The 17,314-nt window shown below is 55.3% G+C and overlaps 8 protein-coding genes across 8 annotated transcripts; 4 read left to right on the top strand and 4 right to left on the bottom strand.

Moving 5' to 3' along the window:
• Window positions 1–384: 384 nt before the first annotated feature.
• Window positions 385–4,454, top strand: H257_13583 (hypothetical protein). The gene is made up of 4 exons (XM_009841145.1): window positions 385–1,160; window positions 1,207–1,567; window positions 1,612–1,764; window positions 1,857–4,454. The coding sequence occupies exons 1-4, from the start codon at window positions 464–466 to the stop codon at window positions 2,671–2,673; spliced, it is 2,028 nt and encodes a 675-aa protein (XP_009839447.1). The 5' UTR covers window positions 385–463; the 3' UTR covers window positions 2,674–4,454.
• On the bottom strand, window positions 2,693–5,068 carry H257_13582 (hypothetical protein). The gene is made up of 2 exons (XM_009841144.1): window positions 4,156–5,068; window positions 2,693–4,100 (listed from the first exon to the last, which is right to left on the bottom strand). Exons 1-2 carry the CDS (start codon window positions 5,048–5,050, stop codon window positions 2,785–2,787), a joined length of 2,211 nt encoding a protein of 736 aa, XP_009839446.1. The 5' UTR covers window positions 5,051–5,068; the 3' UTR covers window positions 2,693–2,784.
• A 252-nt stretch (window positions 5,069–5,320) lies between these two features.
• Window positions 5,321–7,784, bottom strand: H257_13581 (hypothetical protein). Its single transcript, XM_009841143.1, has 2 exons — window positions 7,294–7,784; window positions 5,321–7,217 (listed from the first exon to the last, which is right to left on the bottom strand). Exons 1-2 carry the CDS (start codon window positions 7,753–7,755, stop codon window positions 5,424–5,426), a joined length of 2,256 nt encoding a protein of 751 aa, XP_009839445.1. The 5' UTR covers window positions 7,756–7,784; the 3' UTR covers window positions 5,321–5,423.
• A 476-nt stretch (window positions 7,785–8,260) lies between these two features.
• On the top strand, window positions 8,261–9,536 carry H257_13580 (CMGC/RCK/MAK protein kinase). The gene has a single exon (XM_009841142.1). It carries the CDS (start codon window positions 8,286–8,288, stop codon window positions 9,477–9,479), a length of 1,194 nt encoding a protein of 397 aa, XP_009839444.1. The 5' UTR covers window positions 8,261–8,285; the 3' UTR covers window positions 9,480–9,536.
• Window positions 9,537–9,542: 6 nt separating this feature from the next.
• Window positions 9,543–12,283, bottom strand: H257_13579 (hypothetical protein). Its single transcript, XM_009841141.1, has 3 exons — window positions 10,989–12,283; window positions 10,156–10,905; window positions 9,543–10,097 (listed from the first exon to the last, which is right to left on the bottom strand). Exons 1-3 carry the CDS (start codon window positions 12,271–12,273, stop codon window positions 9,598–9,600), a joined length of 2,535 nt encoding a protein of 844 aa, XP_009839443.1. The 5' UTR covers window positions 12,274–12,283; the 3' UTR covers window positions 9,543–9,597.
• Window positions 12,284–12,561: 278 nt separating this feature from the next.
• Window positions 12,562–13,574, top strand: H257_13578 (hypothetical protein). The gene has a single exon (XM_009841140.1). The coding sequence runs from the start codon at window positions 12,566–12,568 to the stop codon at window positions 13,316–13,318; it is 753 nt and encodes a 250-aa protein (XP_009839442.1). The 5' UTR covers window positions 12,562–12,565; the 3' UTR covers window positions 13,319–13,574.
• Window positions 13,575–14,697: 1,123 nt separating this feature from the next.
• H257_13577 (hypothetical protein) lies at window positions 14,698–15,681 on the bottom strand (the record flags this gene model as incomplete). The annotated part of the gene is made up of 5 exons (XM_009841139.1): window positions 14,698–15,009; window positions 15,066–15,137; window positions 15,191–15,272; window positions 15,326–15,436; window positions 15,491–15,681. The coding sequence occupies 5 exons, from the start codon at window positions 15,679–15,681 to the stop codon at window positions 14,698–14,700; spliced, it is 768 nt and encodes a 255-aa protein (XP_009839441.1).
• Window positions 15,682–16,069: 388 nt separating this feature from the next.
• Window positions 16,070–17,044, top strand: H257_13576 (hypothetical protein; the record flags this gene model as incomplete). Its single annotated transcript, XM_009841138.1, has 4 exons — window positions 16,070–16,260; window positions 16,324–16,405; window positions 16,458–16,529; window positions 16,592–17,044. 4 exons carry the CDS (start codon window positions 16,070–16,072, stop codon window positions 17,042–17,044), a joined length of 798 nt encoding a protein of 265 aa, XP_009839440.1.
• Window positions 17,045–17,314: the final 270 nt, after the last annotated feature.

Here is a 17,314-nt window from a genome sequence, read left to right as displayed (position 1 = left end):
CGACGAACTTCTTGTGCAAGTTTTTACATACCAGGTACAGAATGACTTTGGTAGAAAAGAGAAAATGCTGTCAGTATTAATTAATACTAGTATTATAGTCTGGAATTTCTAATTGGCTGCATACACTTGTCCATTCTGTAAGAGCCAATCAGATCCACTCCAATTTGGATTATCCAATAACGTCAAATCGTGATTCGATTCGATGGCGAGATTCGATTCGAAGGGGTCTGGATATATTTGTACCGAATAATACCGAATAATCTACAATAAGTTCCTGACGGAATATCACTTGTGGCAGGCAGCCCTTACAGTTTGTCGATTTTTCCGATACTTCAGTATTCGTATCCGGATAAACGTCCGAAACACCTCGCTTATTTTGGAACAGGCTGGTTGCCACACACCTACGCGAGGAACGGCGGTGGCACTTGTCCTTCCATCATCAATCGACGACCGACCACCTCCAATGGCCTCTTCATCTCCCGAGAAACCCAGGAAGAACAGCTCGGATGCTAGCAACAGCTCAGACAACAGCGATGACAGTTCGTCGAGCGGTGGCAGCTCGTCGTCGTCGTCGGACTCCGATTCGGACAACGACACTGCCAAGGATGACAACGCGAACAGCCAATCACTTCCACTGAGTAGCGAGGATAAAGAGAGTCTGACAAAGCCGCTGGATCCGAACCCGACTCGCGCCGCGGCCCGACTCAAGGAATCCACCGGAACGGGCCTAATGGCGCTCAACACTCAGAAGCGCGACCGACGCACAATCGAGCAAATCCAGTCGGACCTACGGATCAAGAGGGGTGCTGCTGCTGCAAATCCCGGGAACGCTAACCGAGTATCGTCAAGACGACCCACGACGGCCACCGTATCGCCGGCTCAGCCGCCGGTGGCCGAATCAACTTCAGTCCCATCCTTGGACATGTCGGTGAAAGCCAAGGGCAACAGCAAGACAGTCAAAGGTCGATTGGAGTCGAAATTGGCCGGGCGTGGCGCCGGAGCCCGCGGGAAAACCGTCCCGAAAGCCACCGCGGCGGCGTCCAAGACACAACCGACGACGTCGGCGGTCACAAACATCAGTCGGTCGGCGACGTTGTTGTTGACAAGCAGCCAGACCACGCCACCCGAAACGTCCCCCATTCAAACCGATCTCGTTGAAGGTACAGTATCGCAGGCACTGTTGCACATAGCCTCATCTTTGGGTAGATCCGAGGTCCAATTCCAAGGTGGTCCGCACGATTGTCAAAGCCTTGCAGCGATACGGAGACCTCATGGACGGTAACTTGTACAAGGAGCACCAATCCACGTTCTGCGACGAGTACAAACAGCCTAGCTTCTTGGTGCGGGCCAAGTTGGCGTCGCATCTGAAAGTGTCCGAGGACACGCTCGCGTCGATTGCCAAGGAGATCATTGTGCAATGTGATGCGGCGTCGGCGCAAAAGGAAGAAAACGTCAAGTACGCAGACGTGGACATCAAACCGAGCCAGTTTGTCGAGCGCCTGTACGACAATCTCAAGCTCCGTGTGGCGGTGCAGCGAGCGATGGCAGCTGCAAAGTTCAAACCCGGGTAAGGTGTTAGCGGCCGCCGAAATGTGACGGAAGAATATGTAGAGGGCTACCGCACGCCCTCGTCCTGGCCCCCTCCGCCACGACGTTGTCCGACTTTGGCATCGACCAAATGGCCATTTGGAAAAGTGCCGAGGACGAAAACGGGTGGAACGTCGAGAAGGACCGCGCGTTGCTGCTTGGCGTGTACATTCACGGGTACCCTTAGATCATGCAACAATAGTATCTGTACTTCTTTGTGGGCAAGTGTTTTGCCACTCGGTGTTGACAGATACGTGTATATAAACTAGGTTTAGTGCGTGGGAAGAAATCCTATCGGATCCGCAGTTGCCCCTCGAGAAGCAACGTGCGCTCAAAGGCAGTCGACTTAAGACTCGCGCCGAGAATCTGCTAAAAAAACTGCCGTCGCCGGCGCACGTCAAGGTGGCGGGCGGGGGGCCGAGTACGATGATGGATCGGGCGGCGGAGCGAGCCAAGCGAAAGGCCGAAGAGCTGCCGACGTCGAGCTCACCACCGCCGCACGCCGACTCGATCCGGCGAGGCCATGTGCAGAGCAGGTTTGGCGGTAAGCAGTTGCAGCTGGTCACGCGTGTTGCGAGCGACGACGAGGAAGGAGAAGTTCGCAGCGACAAGGAAAGCGACGACAACCAAACTGCTTCCGCGTTATCCCGTCCTCCTGCGACGGAGCAACTGCGATATGGCGGCAAGGACATTCGCATCCCCAAGCCAAAAAAGCGCGATGGAAAGGCCTCGTCCTCAAAGAAACCGACGATCGTCCTCTTGACCCAAGAGCAGCTCGAGGCCAAGTGGGGCCCCAAGGACCGGCTCAAACACATTCGGACGACGCTCAAGAAGGTGCGCCGCATCGCCGCGTGGGCCCAGAGCCAGGCGGACGACAACGTCGTGCTGGAAAAGGTGGCCAAGTACATTTGCGAAATCGGCGCTGGCATCGACCAAGTGGTGGCGGCGGATGATGGCGACCACGGCGACGAGCTGGCCACGTGTCTGTGGACGCATGCAGCCACGTTCACACCCTTCTCTGCTGTCCAATTTGAACGGCTGTACGATGACATGGCCTGCGACGCCGCCGACTTTCATCAAACGTAGCGCTACTGTATGATCAGAGTCGACAATCAAAATAAATTATTATCTGTAACCACGACTATATCTATATATCATCTACTCGAGAGCGAGCTTCATCATATAACATGCTCTGCTCTACTCCAACCGAGCCCGCTTCGGCACGTCGCCATCGGCAGTGTCGTCGCGAGGCCGAGTCGACGCCACACGGGGGGGGGTTGTCGGTCGCAACGCGTGTTGGACGTCTGGCATGGTCTGAAACGTTTGGACGACAAACACGGCAATGTGACGGGCGACTCCAAAGTGCACAAGCAGGTCTTCCAGCACGCTTGTCAGGGCCGACGGATGGTCCGAGAGCTGCGCGAGGATGTCCGACACGACTTGCCGAGCCATGTGGCCGAAAAAGGGGCACACGCTGTCCAGGAACGACGACGCATTGGCGGGCTCGACGTTGGTCCCCCGGATCAAAGCCACTATGAGTTCAGGCGCGAACGGCGACACGGATTGCACGATGTGACCCGCGAGGTTCGGCGACGCGGGGGGCAGCAGGGGGTGGTGGAAGCGGGGCAGCGTGTCGACGTGGTCGCGGAGGGCGGCGATCATGTCGACGCTCCAGTCCCGGTTCGTGCCCGGAGACATGGGGGGAAAGTCGTTGCCTTCGATTAGTTGCATGCCCACGTGTTGGATGACACTGAGCAGAGCGTCGCGGGAGCCGCCGAGCACGCCAAACACGTCCCCGGCCGACAGCGTCTGCATCACGCGTCGTGCAAACGAAGCGAAATTCCACCGCCGCTGGGGTGGGGCGGCTGGCGACTGTTGGGACGACGATTCTTGGGTTGGGAAGACAATGATTGGAATCCGTGCTTCAAATTCAAACATCGAGCTGTTGTTGGCCTCGGTGGTGCGCGATGCAGTGGATGACGTGGCGGCCTCTCGCATGCCCTGCACCATGGCGTTGAAAGCGTCCGTTCGTCGATATTGTTGACCTTGGAGATCCACGAGGAGCCCAGCGGACGACGACGAAGTCGAGGGGGTCGTGCTGGTTGGTGGTAAACGCGCCTCGAGTAAAGACGGGAAAGGTTGGACAGACCGAGAAGATGCCCCTGGTTGCGACAGGGATGACGCGATTAGGTCGGCAGGGGCCTCTGGGGTCGGCGGTCCGCCGTTGTATCGCAAAAACAGACGCCGACTGATCCGTGCGAGCAGCCCCGCGACATCCCCCGACGACTGCAGCGCCTCAATCGTCCGGAAGATGGGGCTCACCAACTCCATTTGCAGCGCCCGGTTGCCGCGTCGCACGTGCAATTCTTGCAACGCCACTGAAAGCCGTTCGAATCGAGGTTGGAGGTCGGTTGTTAACAGAACCAGCGTCTCGATGTTGTTGCGAAGCACTTGGACGTCGGCTTCGTACGATGCATGTGTGAGGTCACGGATGGAGGGCGGAAAGTCCGAGTCTACATCATGTTACGAGTTGACTGAGGAGGGGTCGGTGACAACAACAGGACGGACCTGGTCGATCCAGCCCCCGCATGAGGGAATCGAGCAGCGCGTTCACTCGCCCCGCGCGGTCGTGACGAGAATTGGCGTTCGCTCGCAGCATCACCCGTTCCATGGGGATGTTCCGGGTGGACGGACCTGACGCGTCCGTGCGAAGGGGGGCAATAGACGATGCTGCAGGGGAGTTGGTCGTGTCCGCAGAACCTGTGGTGGACGCTGGCTGTCCTTCACTGACGCCCTGGACGGAGTTCATGATGGTGGACAGTAACGACTGCAGAAACGGCATGCCTTGAGCGCCTTCTGGAACAGCGAATGTCGCCAACACACGGGGAATTCCATTTTGGTTGCTTCCATCACCATGCATTAAGGAAGGGTCGGGGTCGTCGTTGGATCGAGATTGGGACGGGGATTCGCCGGGGCGAAGACCCGAGATGATGCGTGCTGGACGGGACGAAGTGGAAGCAGAATCCCCTTCGCGCAGTGGAGCGGTAACGGAGGAAGCACTGCTTGCGACTGTCGGACTCGCGTCAGCTGGACGAATCACAAGATGCAACGTGTGGCCGTTTTCCAACGCGTAATGCGCCAAGTTGTTTTCGTTCTTCAGCACCTTCCCACGGAAAATGAGTCGTTGCCTATCCGTGACAACACCTGTTTCGAGCTCAATCTTGCTCTTCAATTGCGGCACCGACGACGACGCGAGCAAGTTGATCTGAAACTGGCGCTGGTCAACGGTCTTCACATTGAGGTCGATCAATGTGGAGGCCGTTCCCGTCGCCGCGACTTCCGAGACGTCAATCGCCATTTGAACAACACCAGAACCTAGCGTTGTGGCAACAGACGACGTCGGCCCTCCCTGCTCGGAGCTGTTGCCTTGACTTGGGTTGCTACTCTCGCCACCGGACGCCATCGAGACCGCAGTCCACGCTGGAAATTCACGAATGTCCCACAGTCACTGGTTTATCCCACGCGAAATTCCCGAAAGTTCATCCGGATACTACCGTAGAGGCAAGGAGCAATTCCCTCATTTGTACGTATGGCTCGACGACTACATTGCACCTTTCATGGCATCTCAAAGCTTACCTGCCGCGATATACATACAGTACATAACCATGATCGCTCCATCTATGAGGAATGTTGCTGCTTGAAGCCTCGTCCCTGGAAAGCCACAACACCTTGGTGAGAGATAGCTACCTCGTTTACAATCCTGAATCCTGTATATCTCTTCTAACGGAATTCCTCCCGCCCTCCATCCAAACGAGTGTCTTGGATTAAAAATATACTTATGCGGCCACGACTCGCTTGGGGTACACGCGCTTGTACAGGTTCAAGCACACAGTGTCGTGGTTTTTGATGGGTTTGTTGAAAATAGCCTTGAAGTCGCCGTGGGTGCCGAGCGATTCCTTGATGTGGCCCGTCATGCCGTGCTTGGTGGTCAATTCCACGGGCTTGAACCAGCGCACGTCCTCTGGCGAGTGAAACATGTACCGGATGACGGCCTTTCGGCGCTTCACGCGGACGGGGGTGCCCGTGATCACGACTCGCTTGAGCACGATGCGGTCGGGGTCGACGTTCAGTAGCGTGCCGGACGCAACCAGCGCGTTCTGAAACACCACGAGCACGGACGCAGGCTGGAACGTCGCGGGGCCGTACACGGACGCTACGGACCACCCGTTCGTGGGGAAGAAGCGCTGGAATTTGTGCTTGTCGGCCTTGAGGTTCTGGTCCGAGAAGATGGGGCACCCGTCGAAGCGGCGGAACCCGCAGTGGAACGACATGTGGTCCTTCGATTTCAACGGCACGTCGGCCGCCGGGCCGTGGCGCTGCAGTGAAAAGTTGAGCACGGACAGACGGTTCTCGTGGCGTAGCAGGGAACTCAACACGCACACGCGGTTGATGGCGGCGCGGGTGGCGACGGCGGCTGCGGGCACGTTGATGAGCACGAGGGTCACGAATGTGCCGCTGGCAACGTACTCGCCGTCGAGGAGCACGGTGGCTCGGGTCTGTTTCCAGAGGTCTTCGGCCGCCTTGCCTTCGTCCAGCACGCGCTTTTGGGTCGCGTTGAACGAGTTGAACTGGAACAGGCGCGCGTAGTCCATCGGAAGGGACTCCTTGGCATCCCACGGACTCGTGCGGAAGCTCTTCATGCCTCGGTACCGGGCAAACCGATCCTTCCCCGTGCTGTCGGCCGGGACGTCCACTTCATCGGGAAACATTTGGTGCTCGGCCTGCAACGCTTCGAGCTGCGCCTGACGGGTCTCGGCGTCGTCGTCGTCCGCCAACGACATGTCATCGTCATCGTCGTCGTCGTCCCCGCCGGCTTCAGTCGTGGCGCCGTCGCCGACTTTGCAAAACGCTTGGTCGGGGAGGTCATCCTCGTCATCGTCGTCAGCATCCATGGCGGCATCGTCCTCGTCGTCCTCGACGTTCCACGCCGATTGGTACGTGGACATGCCATTGACAAACTCGGCCTCGGTGCGGTTGGCCGCCGCTTCGTTGAGCTCTTCATCCGTGGGCCACGTCTGCTCGGCCGCGAACGTGTCCACGTCGGCCTCGTACTGCAAGTCCTCGCGCTTGGTCGGGTCTGCCGTCGCCAGCACCACCGGTTCGTTTCCGTTTTCAGCCGCGGCCAAGATGTGACTCATTTGAAACGTGCCGATGTCTGTTAGGTGCAGCAGCTGGTTGACCGACAACGGGCGGCCACGAATGTACCCCGACACGTGCATCACTTGGGTCTCGGGGACGTACGTCACGTCCATCGCGTGCATGTACGACCGGATTTCCCGCCAGTGGAGCAGCTTGGGCTGCGCCGTGAGCACTGCGCGAAGCACTTGAACGGTGCTGTTGCCTTGGGCGATCTTGATCGAGTCCCCAAACTCGGTCGTGAAGAACCGGTTGCCGTACTTGCGGTAGTCAGATTCGACCTTGCCGGTGAATTTCTCGAGTCCTTGGATCACGCCGACTGTGGCGACGAGGCCCTGAGCACGGAGGGCAGAGAGGACGGCGTCGCCATCGGCGCTCACGGCAGCGTCGGGCCCGTCGAACATGGGCAGGACAAACACGACGACATCCGCCACCTACACATACGGAAGGATCCATGTCAACCACGACGCCATCGATCACATTAACGACGTGTTGAGAAAGGTTGGTTACCTTGGCCATGTCGAGAATGCCCACAAGGTCATGGCCGCTTTCAATGATCGTCAACTTTTGTTTGTGCGTGGCAAAGAACGCGTTTGTGTGGCGGCCGATCTGCTTCGAGTCGTCCGAGTACTCGACGGTGGTCGCAGACTCGACGAGCACGGTGCGCACGGCAGCCAAGTCTGCGGACGGACCAAGCGGCACGAGCGCTACAATTTTCGAAGCACCTGCCAGGCCGCCGTGACGGTTGCGGTTCCACACGCCCTCCTTTTTCATTTGTTTCCACTGCTTGGCCTTCTGGAGGCGTTGCTGCTTGGTCCCCATTACAGCCACTTTGGTGGATTTGAGGGGCGCACGTTCGACTTTGCCCCCACTCTTCTTGGTCAAGAACGTCTTGGTGTCATGGCGACCTGCTTTGTGCTTCTTGTTATTCTGCTTGAGCGGCCCCGAACGATGACGGTGGTTGTCGGCCATGATTAGGACAAAATTGACGATAAGCCAACGTGAAGTTTGTGAATGGATGCCCTGCCACACCGGTATCCAATCAACAGCCGTAAAATTGCTCTCCTTGCACACGATTGGTGGATTCAAAACGGTTTATTATTGGCCACTTGGTGATCCATTCGATTGGTCGTGGAATTGCTTTTCGTAAAATCGACCAAAAGGCAATAAAATGATGCAACACATTACAATCACCCGACGCATGGTATTTGGCGGTTGACACGAAAGGTCACAATAATAGATACCAGTACTACGTAGTAACATTACTAGTAAACTGTAAATCCTGATCCAGCCAAAGATAATGCACTTCTGTACCTTGCTTGTAAGTCCAACAATACAAGATATTACAGTTCTTCGAAGCATTCCACTGCTCTACGTCCAATCCAAGGCACCTACCTGTAAGCGATTGAATTTGGCCACTTACTAGTAAGTATTATGTTATGCATGCTGAGCTGGCGGTTTCATTAGAAAGAGTTGTGGAGATACAAGCGGTGACGTTACGGATGAATCGGTACGAGATCCTGGACCGGCTGGGGGACGGCGCGTATGGAGAAGTTCTGAAAGCGCGCAACCTCAAGACGAACGAGGTGGTGGCCATTAAGAAGCTTAAGATGTTGTTTCCGACGTGGGAAGAGTGTCTTCAGTTGCGCGAGCTCAAGTCGCTCAAGGTGCTCCGCCACGACAACATCATCCAGCTCAAAGAGGTGATCCGAGACAAGGCCGAGTTGTACTTTGTTTTTGAGTACATGGACACAAGTCTGTTCGCGTGGATGCGCAAGAACAACGCCAAGGAGCCGCAGATCCGCACCATCATGTCCCAGCTCTTCTCTGGGCTTGCCTACATGCACAAGCACGGATTCTTCCACCGCGACATCAAGCCTGAAAACTGCCTTTGCAGCAGTGGTATTGAAGTGCTCAAGGTGGCGGATCTAGGCCAAGCGAGGGAGATACGATCGCGACCTCCGTTCACAGACTACGTGTCGACGCGGTGGTACCGCAGCCCGGAGCTGCTCCTTCGCTCCACCACGTACAATTCCCCGATCGACCTCTGGGCCTGCGGCTGCATCATGGCCGAGCTGTTCTTGGGCAAGCCGCTCTTCGCTGGATCATCCGAGGCGGATCAAATGTGTCGCATTTGCGGCATTCTCGGCACCCCTACGAAAGAAAGCTGGCCCGAGGGGGTTACGATGGTGTCGCAGATGCAGTTCAAGTTCCCAAAGTGCAACCCCGTGCCACTCAAGATGGCGATTCCGAACGCCAGCCCCGCCGCCATTCAACTGATGGTCGACTTGCTCCAGTACGACTCGACGCGCCGCCCCACAGCTGCGCAGGCACTGCAGTATCGCTTCTTCATGCCCGTCACAGCGCGGTCTGGGGCGCCGGATGCCAAGCAAACTGCACCCCCGACGATGGCCAAAGAAGACAAAAAGGACTCCACCTTGGAAGCCGCACAGCGCAAGAAGCCGTCTGCGACAACCCCCTTGTGGGACTCGGACAACGACTGCAAAGGCAAAGTGAACCAACCACCGGTGGCATCTGGATGTGCCCCAATCCGAAAACAGCAGCTTAGCCCCAACACCCGCCGCAAAACCATCACGGATGCAAATCCGAAGCGGGACCCGGAAGATGCCGACGATGTCGACACGGCCGCGCACGACTCGATGCTTCAAGACTTGCTCGACGACGTCATGTGCTGAGGAATAGCCCCGTGCATCTAAATAAATATTCAACCTCAACTACCGATGTATTCGAACAACCCCTTGTGGTGATGCAAAACAACAACTTCTCTACGGATCATCTATTTATTCGTCCTACTTATTCCGCCTCGTCGTCGTCGTCCCCGTCGGACCCGTCGTCGCTCTCGGCGTCTTCGTCGTTATCTTCCATGGACCCCAGCACATGTGCCTTGCCCGCCGTGACGAGCGCCGCCCGCAACTTGACAAGTCCAACTGACGAAATCATGTTGCTGTCCAACTGAACCAGTTTCAGAAACGCCTTGTTCGAGACGGCCTTGACGATCGACATCGCGCCACTCGCGGTGATTTCGTTGCCGTACAAGCTGAGTTCTTCTAACGCGGAGGCCCACGAGAGCTCACCGTGCAGCGAGTCGGCCAGCACGGCCAACCCTTTAGACGTGACTTCGTTCTCGTCCAGACGCAACACCTTGAGCCCCACTTGGCTATCCAGCAGTCGGCCACAGCTACCCCCACCGATCAAGTTGGCAATGCCTTGGTCTTCCAGTTCATTGCCCGACAAATCCAAGCTCTCCAACTGGATGCCAGCCGTCGCGAGCGCGGCCACAACCAGCTTGGCACCTGCAACCATATACCAGTGAGTCATCAACACCAAATACACGTGGGCAAATGGTCTTACCTTCGGGGCCGAGCGAAGCGTCGCGAAGCTTGAGCACCTTGAGGCGGGTCTGCTTGGAGATGGCCGCCGCCAACGCGACCGCGCCTTGGTCGTCAAAGCTGCAGTCGCTCAGATCAAGGGACGTGAGGTGGCGCACGTGTTGGCCGATGCTTTGGGCCAACTGCAAACTGGCAGCGGCCCCCGCACGGGCACTGGCGAACCGGAACGACGTGAGGTTTGGGCATCCAGACAACATGGACGCAACAGCCAGGCAGCCCTCGTGGCCGCTCATGTTGTTGAAAAAGTGGAACGTTTCCAGCGACTTGGCGACACCGTCTTGTTGGAGCACCACTTCCTTCGCAATCACGGCAGACGCGGCGGCGGAGATGCCGTTATTGCAGAACGATAGCCGCTTCAGCGTCGGCTGCGGGATGAGCACGGCAAAGCATGCGCGGACGCCCTTCTCCCCCAACGCGTTGTCGCTCAGGTCGATTTCATCGAGGACGTGGCCCACCAACGCCTTGCTGATGGTCGTAAGCACCACGAGCGCTTCGTCTTCTGGTCGACCGGCAATGATATCGGCCAAGTCGGCCACTTTGATTCCACGCAAGGTGCGCAGAAAGTCCGCGACGACCGCGGCACCCGCTTGCGTGTAGCTCTTTCCACGCAGGGAAATCGTGTGAAACGTCGATCGCCCTTGAAACGGCGCCAGCAGTTCCTTGGCACGCGCCGCGTCCACCACTTCTCGAACCGGATCAAAACGAAGCACATCTAATACACATGTGTACATCAGTCCATAGAGCTCATGTTGTCAGGTGTCATGCTGAATGCATGCACTCGATACATACACTTACCCAACGTCACCTGGGACAAGGAGGCTGCGAGCTCGTCGACATCGTTGTCCTCGGCTTTGACCTCGTCGTCGTCGCTCCAGTCGTCGATCTCGTCAGAGAAATCATCTCCGTCGTCGTCCTCCATGTTGTCTTCGAGGGACCCGAGGACGTTCGACGGAAGCGCGGCGGTGATCTTGGCGACCGCGTCGTCCGAGAACATGTTGCCGTCCAATTCCACCGACGCCAACTGTGGCTTCTTGGCCAGCGCCACGGCCAAGCGGTAGCCCCCCGTGCTCGCCAGTTCGTTCGAGTTGGACTGAAACACTCGAAGCAAGGGCGTCACCGACTTCTTTTGCAGCACGGCGGCCAAAATGGACGCTCCGCCAGAGCCGATCTCGTTCTCTTCCACGCGCAACTCCTCTAGCAACGGCAATGTCTTGAGCAACTTCGCCAAAGCAGTCATGGATTCTTCCGTCAAGTCGTTTCCGGACACGTCCAACACACGCAGCGAAGTCACGCGTTGAGCCACCAACGCATTCGCGATGGCGATTAGACCTTCGTCGCCAATGGACGCGTCGCGCAAGTTGAGCACTTCCAGCTTGGACTGCTTGGCCAAGGCCACCGCCAGGACCATCGCGCCTTCCGCGCCAAACGTGTTGTCGCTCAAGTCCACGAACTTCAAGTTCGAGAGCGTGCTCAATGCATGCGCGAACACGCGGCAGCCTTCTCGTTGAGACCGCGTCGTGGAGAAACGAAGGTCTTCCAAGAGGGGTGTGGACGGAAACAACGTCGCCAACGCCTTGGCCCCGCCGTCGCCGCTCATGTTGTTGTAAAAGTGGAACGTCTTGAGCTTCGTGGGAACGTTGGCGCCACGGAAGAGCAGCACGTCGGCGATCACTTGCGCCGACTCGGCAGAGAGGCCGTTGTTGCACAAGTACAAGCGCTCGAGGTTGACTTGACGTTCGAGCACGCCGAACGACGCACGGACGCCCTTTTCCCCGAGAGCGTTGTCGCTCAAGTCGACTTCGACGAACGCGTGACTCGACAACGATTGGCACACGTGCTCCAGCACCAACAGTGCCTCATCTTCTGGACGGCCGGCAATCATGTCAGCCAGGTCAGCGACAGCCAACCCAGCGGGGATGGTCTTGAGAAACGTGGCAAGCACTTGCGCCGCTTCCAAGGAGTAGCTCTTGTTGCGGAGAGAGATCCGCGTGAACGACGAGAAGTGAGGGTACGACGCCAACAGGGCCGTCGCACGGGCAGCGTCCACGAATTCGCGGTCACCTGACAAGACGAGTTCCATGATTGACGAGTCGCAAAATAAAATTCGCCACTTCGCTTCCTGAGTATCCGGATAATAAAATCGTCATACGTCTTTTCTATATTAATCAAGTTTGATTTATTCGTAGGGCAGCGTTCTCTGTCGTCCACTGCATTTTAAAACTACCTCTGAAAATATTATTTCAAAATAGCACTAACTGTAAATAAAATTGAACATTCATTCTTGGATTAATTATGTCTATTATTAATATATTATACGCATGCTGTCCTTGAAAGATCCGGATAAAGATGTCCTTGCAGCCATTCGCGTGGGCATGCCAATGCATGAAACAGCCAAGTCGTCTTTGATATGCGCTGCCTGTGCCCAGGTGATACCCGTGGCCATCTGCAATACCTTGCCGTATCCAATCAAGGCCAAGGGCTGGACATGCCTTCCCTGTGTGTTGGGCGAACCCTTCATGGATGCCTGGACACAAATTGCCATTAATGGGGCAACCATTGCCGACGCGGCAGCTCAGTGTCAAGTGGATCGATCCAAGTTAACTCGCCTGGCGCGGTGGCATCGAATCGTCTCTTCGCTTGCGACGCCGCAATCAACCCATAGCCACCATGAGACGGTGCTGTATACGAAATTGCACTTGCAGTTTGCAGTTCAATATGCCTCCGAGCACGGATGCGGATGTCGACGCGCCGCTCGCGCGGCTGAACTGCACTTCAAACTCCCCATGAACAGCATTCCCCACGCCACAGTCTTCCAACACCTGCAGTCTCCGCGTCGTCGTGGCAAACCGGGGGCGAAGCTGAAGTTGTCTGCGTTTGAAGAAGCATTGGTGGCGCAGCAGTGGATCATGCAGCAAGAAAACCACGGCGTGCATTTGACCAAGGCCGAGGCGTCTAACCTAATGGTGGTCCAGCTCACCCGACGCGACCGCCCCAACCCGTTTGCCAACTGCCCCGACCATAGACCGAGTCAAGGGTTCTGGCGGGGATTTCTAAGGCGACACCCCGCAGTCATATTCAAACCTGCTCGGAACCCAATACCTATTTTGCAGAGCAATTCGAACTGACTCCTTCGACCCGCTTGCTTGTTGCCTGTCAACGGTGCAAGTTTCTCTCCGCTCGACGCGTGATTCGAACGACGAAATACCTCGTCACATCCAAAATCTCTGTCGCTACGTATGCTGGCAGGAGATTGCTTCCATCGCTACCTAGCACGTGCTTAGAAATCCTGCACAAAGTTAGCCTAGTCCATAGTTGCAACAGCGAGTACTCACATTAACATTTATTCTGGTGTGTCAATTATTAATAATAGACCGAAGCTACACACTACAGGTGTCCCCGCGACTACCGGTACTGTATTGTCCGCGGGCACCCTCAACACTACAATACCCCGTTGCTGCACACGCGGTTATTTCAATAACTTCGGCCATTAACGTTACTGTATCGCTTCGATGGTTCATAACACGAATCGAACCTGGGTCGTTTGCATCAAGCGCCACCGTCACGTACACCCGAATGGCCAATTGTGTCTGCCAACTTAGCGTTTATGTTCGATAGGATTCGTTCAAGAAGTACACACTGCACTTGAGTTTGAGTGTGTAGCACGCTCTCGCTGTACACGTTAAGTCCCACACGTCCACTTTCGTTGACAGCGAGCCAATTCCGAACGACATTACGGCCTTCAAAGGAGGCGACTTTGCGACGGATGCGACCGTGGTTGATTGGCAGAGGAATGGAGACGATGTACAGCACGGAATGCGCATGGTGAGAGTCGTGGTCTTGTTGGTGCCACAGCACGAGTCTGTGGCGTAGCACTCACCAAGACAGACACCATGGCTACACTCATGGGAAGCGCGTCAAATCGAACCGCAAGTGTAAGCAGCGTGGAGCCCCCGCATCGAAGCAGACGTGGAACTTGTCGTAGTGGATTTCGTCCAGACGTAAAAGAAGCCATTGGATAAAAGAAGTCATTGGATCCAATGAGGTCCGAGGTACCCACGCAGGACTGGGGGGCTCGCTTGCACTAGTATGTGGCGGGGATGGTCCCGTTCAGCAGGAGAGGCACCGAATCTTTGAAGTACGGCATAATAGGCGCGAGAAACGCGCGAAGGGGGTCCGTACGGGTGTCGGAAGTATAGGTGATGGAGACGACTGGAACAGAAGGACGAGCAACATACACAGCAGCTAGGACAATAATGTGGACTGCGTCATGATGTTGTACATTTTATACTGTACCCTGTACAACCGATTCGCAAAGTTGGGGCTAGTTATGAAACTGCCACGACATTTTACCCGTGTACTTCAGGATAAGATAAAGAGGATAAGATAAACGATATACTACTACTGTTAGAGTCGTTGCTACGACTCTAACAGTCGACGCTGCTTCAAGTGCATACATATTACATTGAACACAATCGTCGTCAGTTCCGCTTTTGACAAGCCACCGTTAGAAGATGCCCAAATACTTGATCGACAGCCAGAGAAACAACGCCATCGCGACCACTAGGATAGTTTGCTTCGTGTCTGCGGTCTCATCTTCGAGGCGGACTAGCTCGGCTTGGATGTCCTTCAATTTCAAATCCAACACGTCCAGATTGTCCACCGCCACGGGGACCAAAGGGAACGTAAAAGGCAACGGCCAATTGCCAAATAACTTGGTGCAAAAGCGCAATGTCAAAGAGCCATCACCATCTTGACTGGTAAAGTCAACCACAGTTGCCTCGTACTCGTCCGAGCCATTGTCCCCCTTTAACCACTCCTACGGTGCAGCATTTGCGAGGAATACTTCAACATGGACAGTAAGCTGATTCGCACCTTGGACTGGGCGATAAATTCCATCACGGATTCGTAATACGTGGCCTCTTGCCCTTGCGCTTCCAATGCGGCCTATAAATGAGCAACCAAGTAACCCCCCTACCATATTATATACAAGGATATACCTTCAGGTTAGATAAGACAAGCCCGAGGGGCAGCTCCACCCGTTGAGGGGAATAGTCCTCGGGGAAAAAGATCTTGCATTCCCTACACCCACAATTGTGAGCCTAGGGATTAATTGAGTCGTCTCGTGGACGCACCATTTGGTCTTGAGACGTTTGGATTCAAGCTCAAACACAACGTAAGATGACTTAAGGTCACCGGCGTTTTGGGGGCTAGTATTCGGGGAATAGTAGTGAAGGTGGCCTTGCCTACTTGTACAACGATCAGCAGCTGTCCATGGCGCGACTGGATTTCAAACGGACCGTTTGGGAGTGAGTCGATCGCCTTCGGGCTCATGGGGAGCGTATGGTGAACTCAGGTCGTCGAAGGAATGGGTGACACGAAAAACGAATCCCCCCTCGAGGGGGTACGAGGGGAAGCGAAGGTGAGGAAGATCGAATATGAAGTCATTGCTGGCAGCAGCAGCAGGGGTGGCTGTAGTGGTGGCAGGCATGTTTGAGAATGGATCGTTCGACGAAGAGCAATACAACCACGAGGTTACCCATCAATCAGAATCATGATTTTTCTATTCAAAATTGCACTGTCAAGTGTACGATGGCCGTTCTGTTTAGACTAGGGCGATGCCAAGTCGTTATGCTTTGCCCCACGTGTTCGTTGTGATATTACCATGACGTTAAGTTAGACCTACCTACTGTAAACTTAGCTGCCCTCATACCGGTACCCCCTTCGAGGTGGGGATTCGCTAGTCAAACCCTCGTTTACAATCGGATGGTCAAGACCCATATTTTTGTCATATTCCCGACCCATCTTGCCGTTGACTCGATTCGGGGTCGTGTGCCACGTCCCACTTGTTCCATTGGTTGACTGATGCATTCGCAAAAATGGCTGCCACAACAACCGTCGTCCCAGGTCCTGCTGCGAAGGAAAACTTCAAGTTGAACCTTCCTCACCTTCGATTCCCCTCGTACCCCCTCGACGGGGGATTCGTCGTTCGCGTCACCCATTCCGCCGACGATCTGAAGTCACCACACGTTCTCCTTGAGCTCCAATCCAAACGCCTCAAGGCGAAGTGGTCAGTGTCGATGTGTCGGAGCAATCCGCGCCATCTGTATGTTGCTGACTGTTGTACAAATAGGCAAGGGACCTTTAGTTCCCCCAAGGCTTACTTGCCTCAAGGCGTAGAACTGCCCCAGGATCTCGTCTTATCGAATCTGAAGGTGCATACTTCTTTTTCACGAACTCCAATAAGAATGGTTGTGGTGGTTGTAGGCTGCCTTGGAAGCGCAAGGGCAACCGCCTTCGTACTACCATTCTACGCTGCACTATGTCGTCCTACTCAACGTGAGTTGTCAGACTCGGATCGTATATGCGGTTTTCATGTCTTTACGAGTGTTACGATTTAGGGTTGGCTTCACCAAGCCTGGCACAAGGGTGGTCAACAAAACACGTCGGTTGTGGTGGACTTGACGTGTGAAGACGATGGCTCTATGACGTTGGAAATGCGCACGAAGTTGTTTGATACGCAGTCGTTGAGGTTTGCATTTCGCTTGACCCCAGTGGCGGTGGACAGTCTCGACGTGTTGAATGCAAAGTTGAGTGACGTTCAAGCTAAGTTGATCCAGCTCGAAAACGCGATGGTGAGCAAAACGCAATGCGTAGTTGTGATGGCTCTTGTGCTCTCGGTGTCGATGGCCACTTTGGGAGTCCGCACTCTTGCGCTGCCCCCCCACGTCTGTGCCGCCAAATGCAAGGACGTGTGCTTGTGGCCGTATGTTGGCTTTGCGGATCGGAACTCCCCATCGAACTGCAAGGTGTTTTCATCACTAGGATGGTGCCCTGGTGGTGTGGAGAATTGAGTATATGATTAATACAAGTAATCAACTCTGGCATGGTCATGACTCTGCGCGATAGATGGAATTATACAGGGACACCAGAGGATGCAACACTGCACCATTCATGAATGACCCACTCCATCCAGGCAGGCTGTGGACAACAAGCACTATGTACGATCAATAGGTTTGTAGTATTATAATTTGGCTGTGCATCGACATTACCCGTTGCCCTCCAAACTATATTCACCATCTCAAATTGTCATAACGTTAGAAACACGAAAGAACTTGTAGAGG

The sequence above is a fragment of the Aphanomyces astaci genome, assembly GCF_000520075.1.
Source record: "Aphanomyces astaci strain APO3 unplaced genomic scaffold supercont1.49, whole genome shotgun sequence".
Classification (NCBI taxonomy): Eukaryota; Oomycota; class Saprolegniomycetes; order Saprolegniales; family Verrucalvaceae; genus Aphanomyces; species Aphanomyces astaci.
The sequence above is the reverse complement of the archived record's forward strand: the minus strand, read 5'-3'. Positions and strand labels throughout refer to the sequence as shown.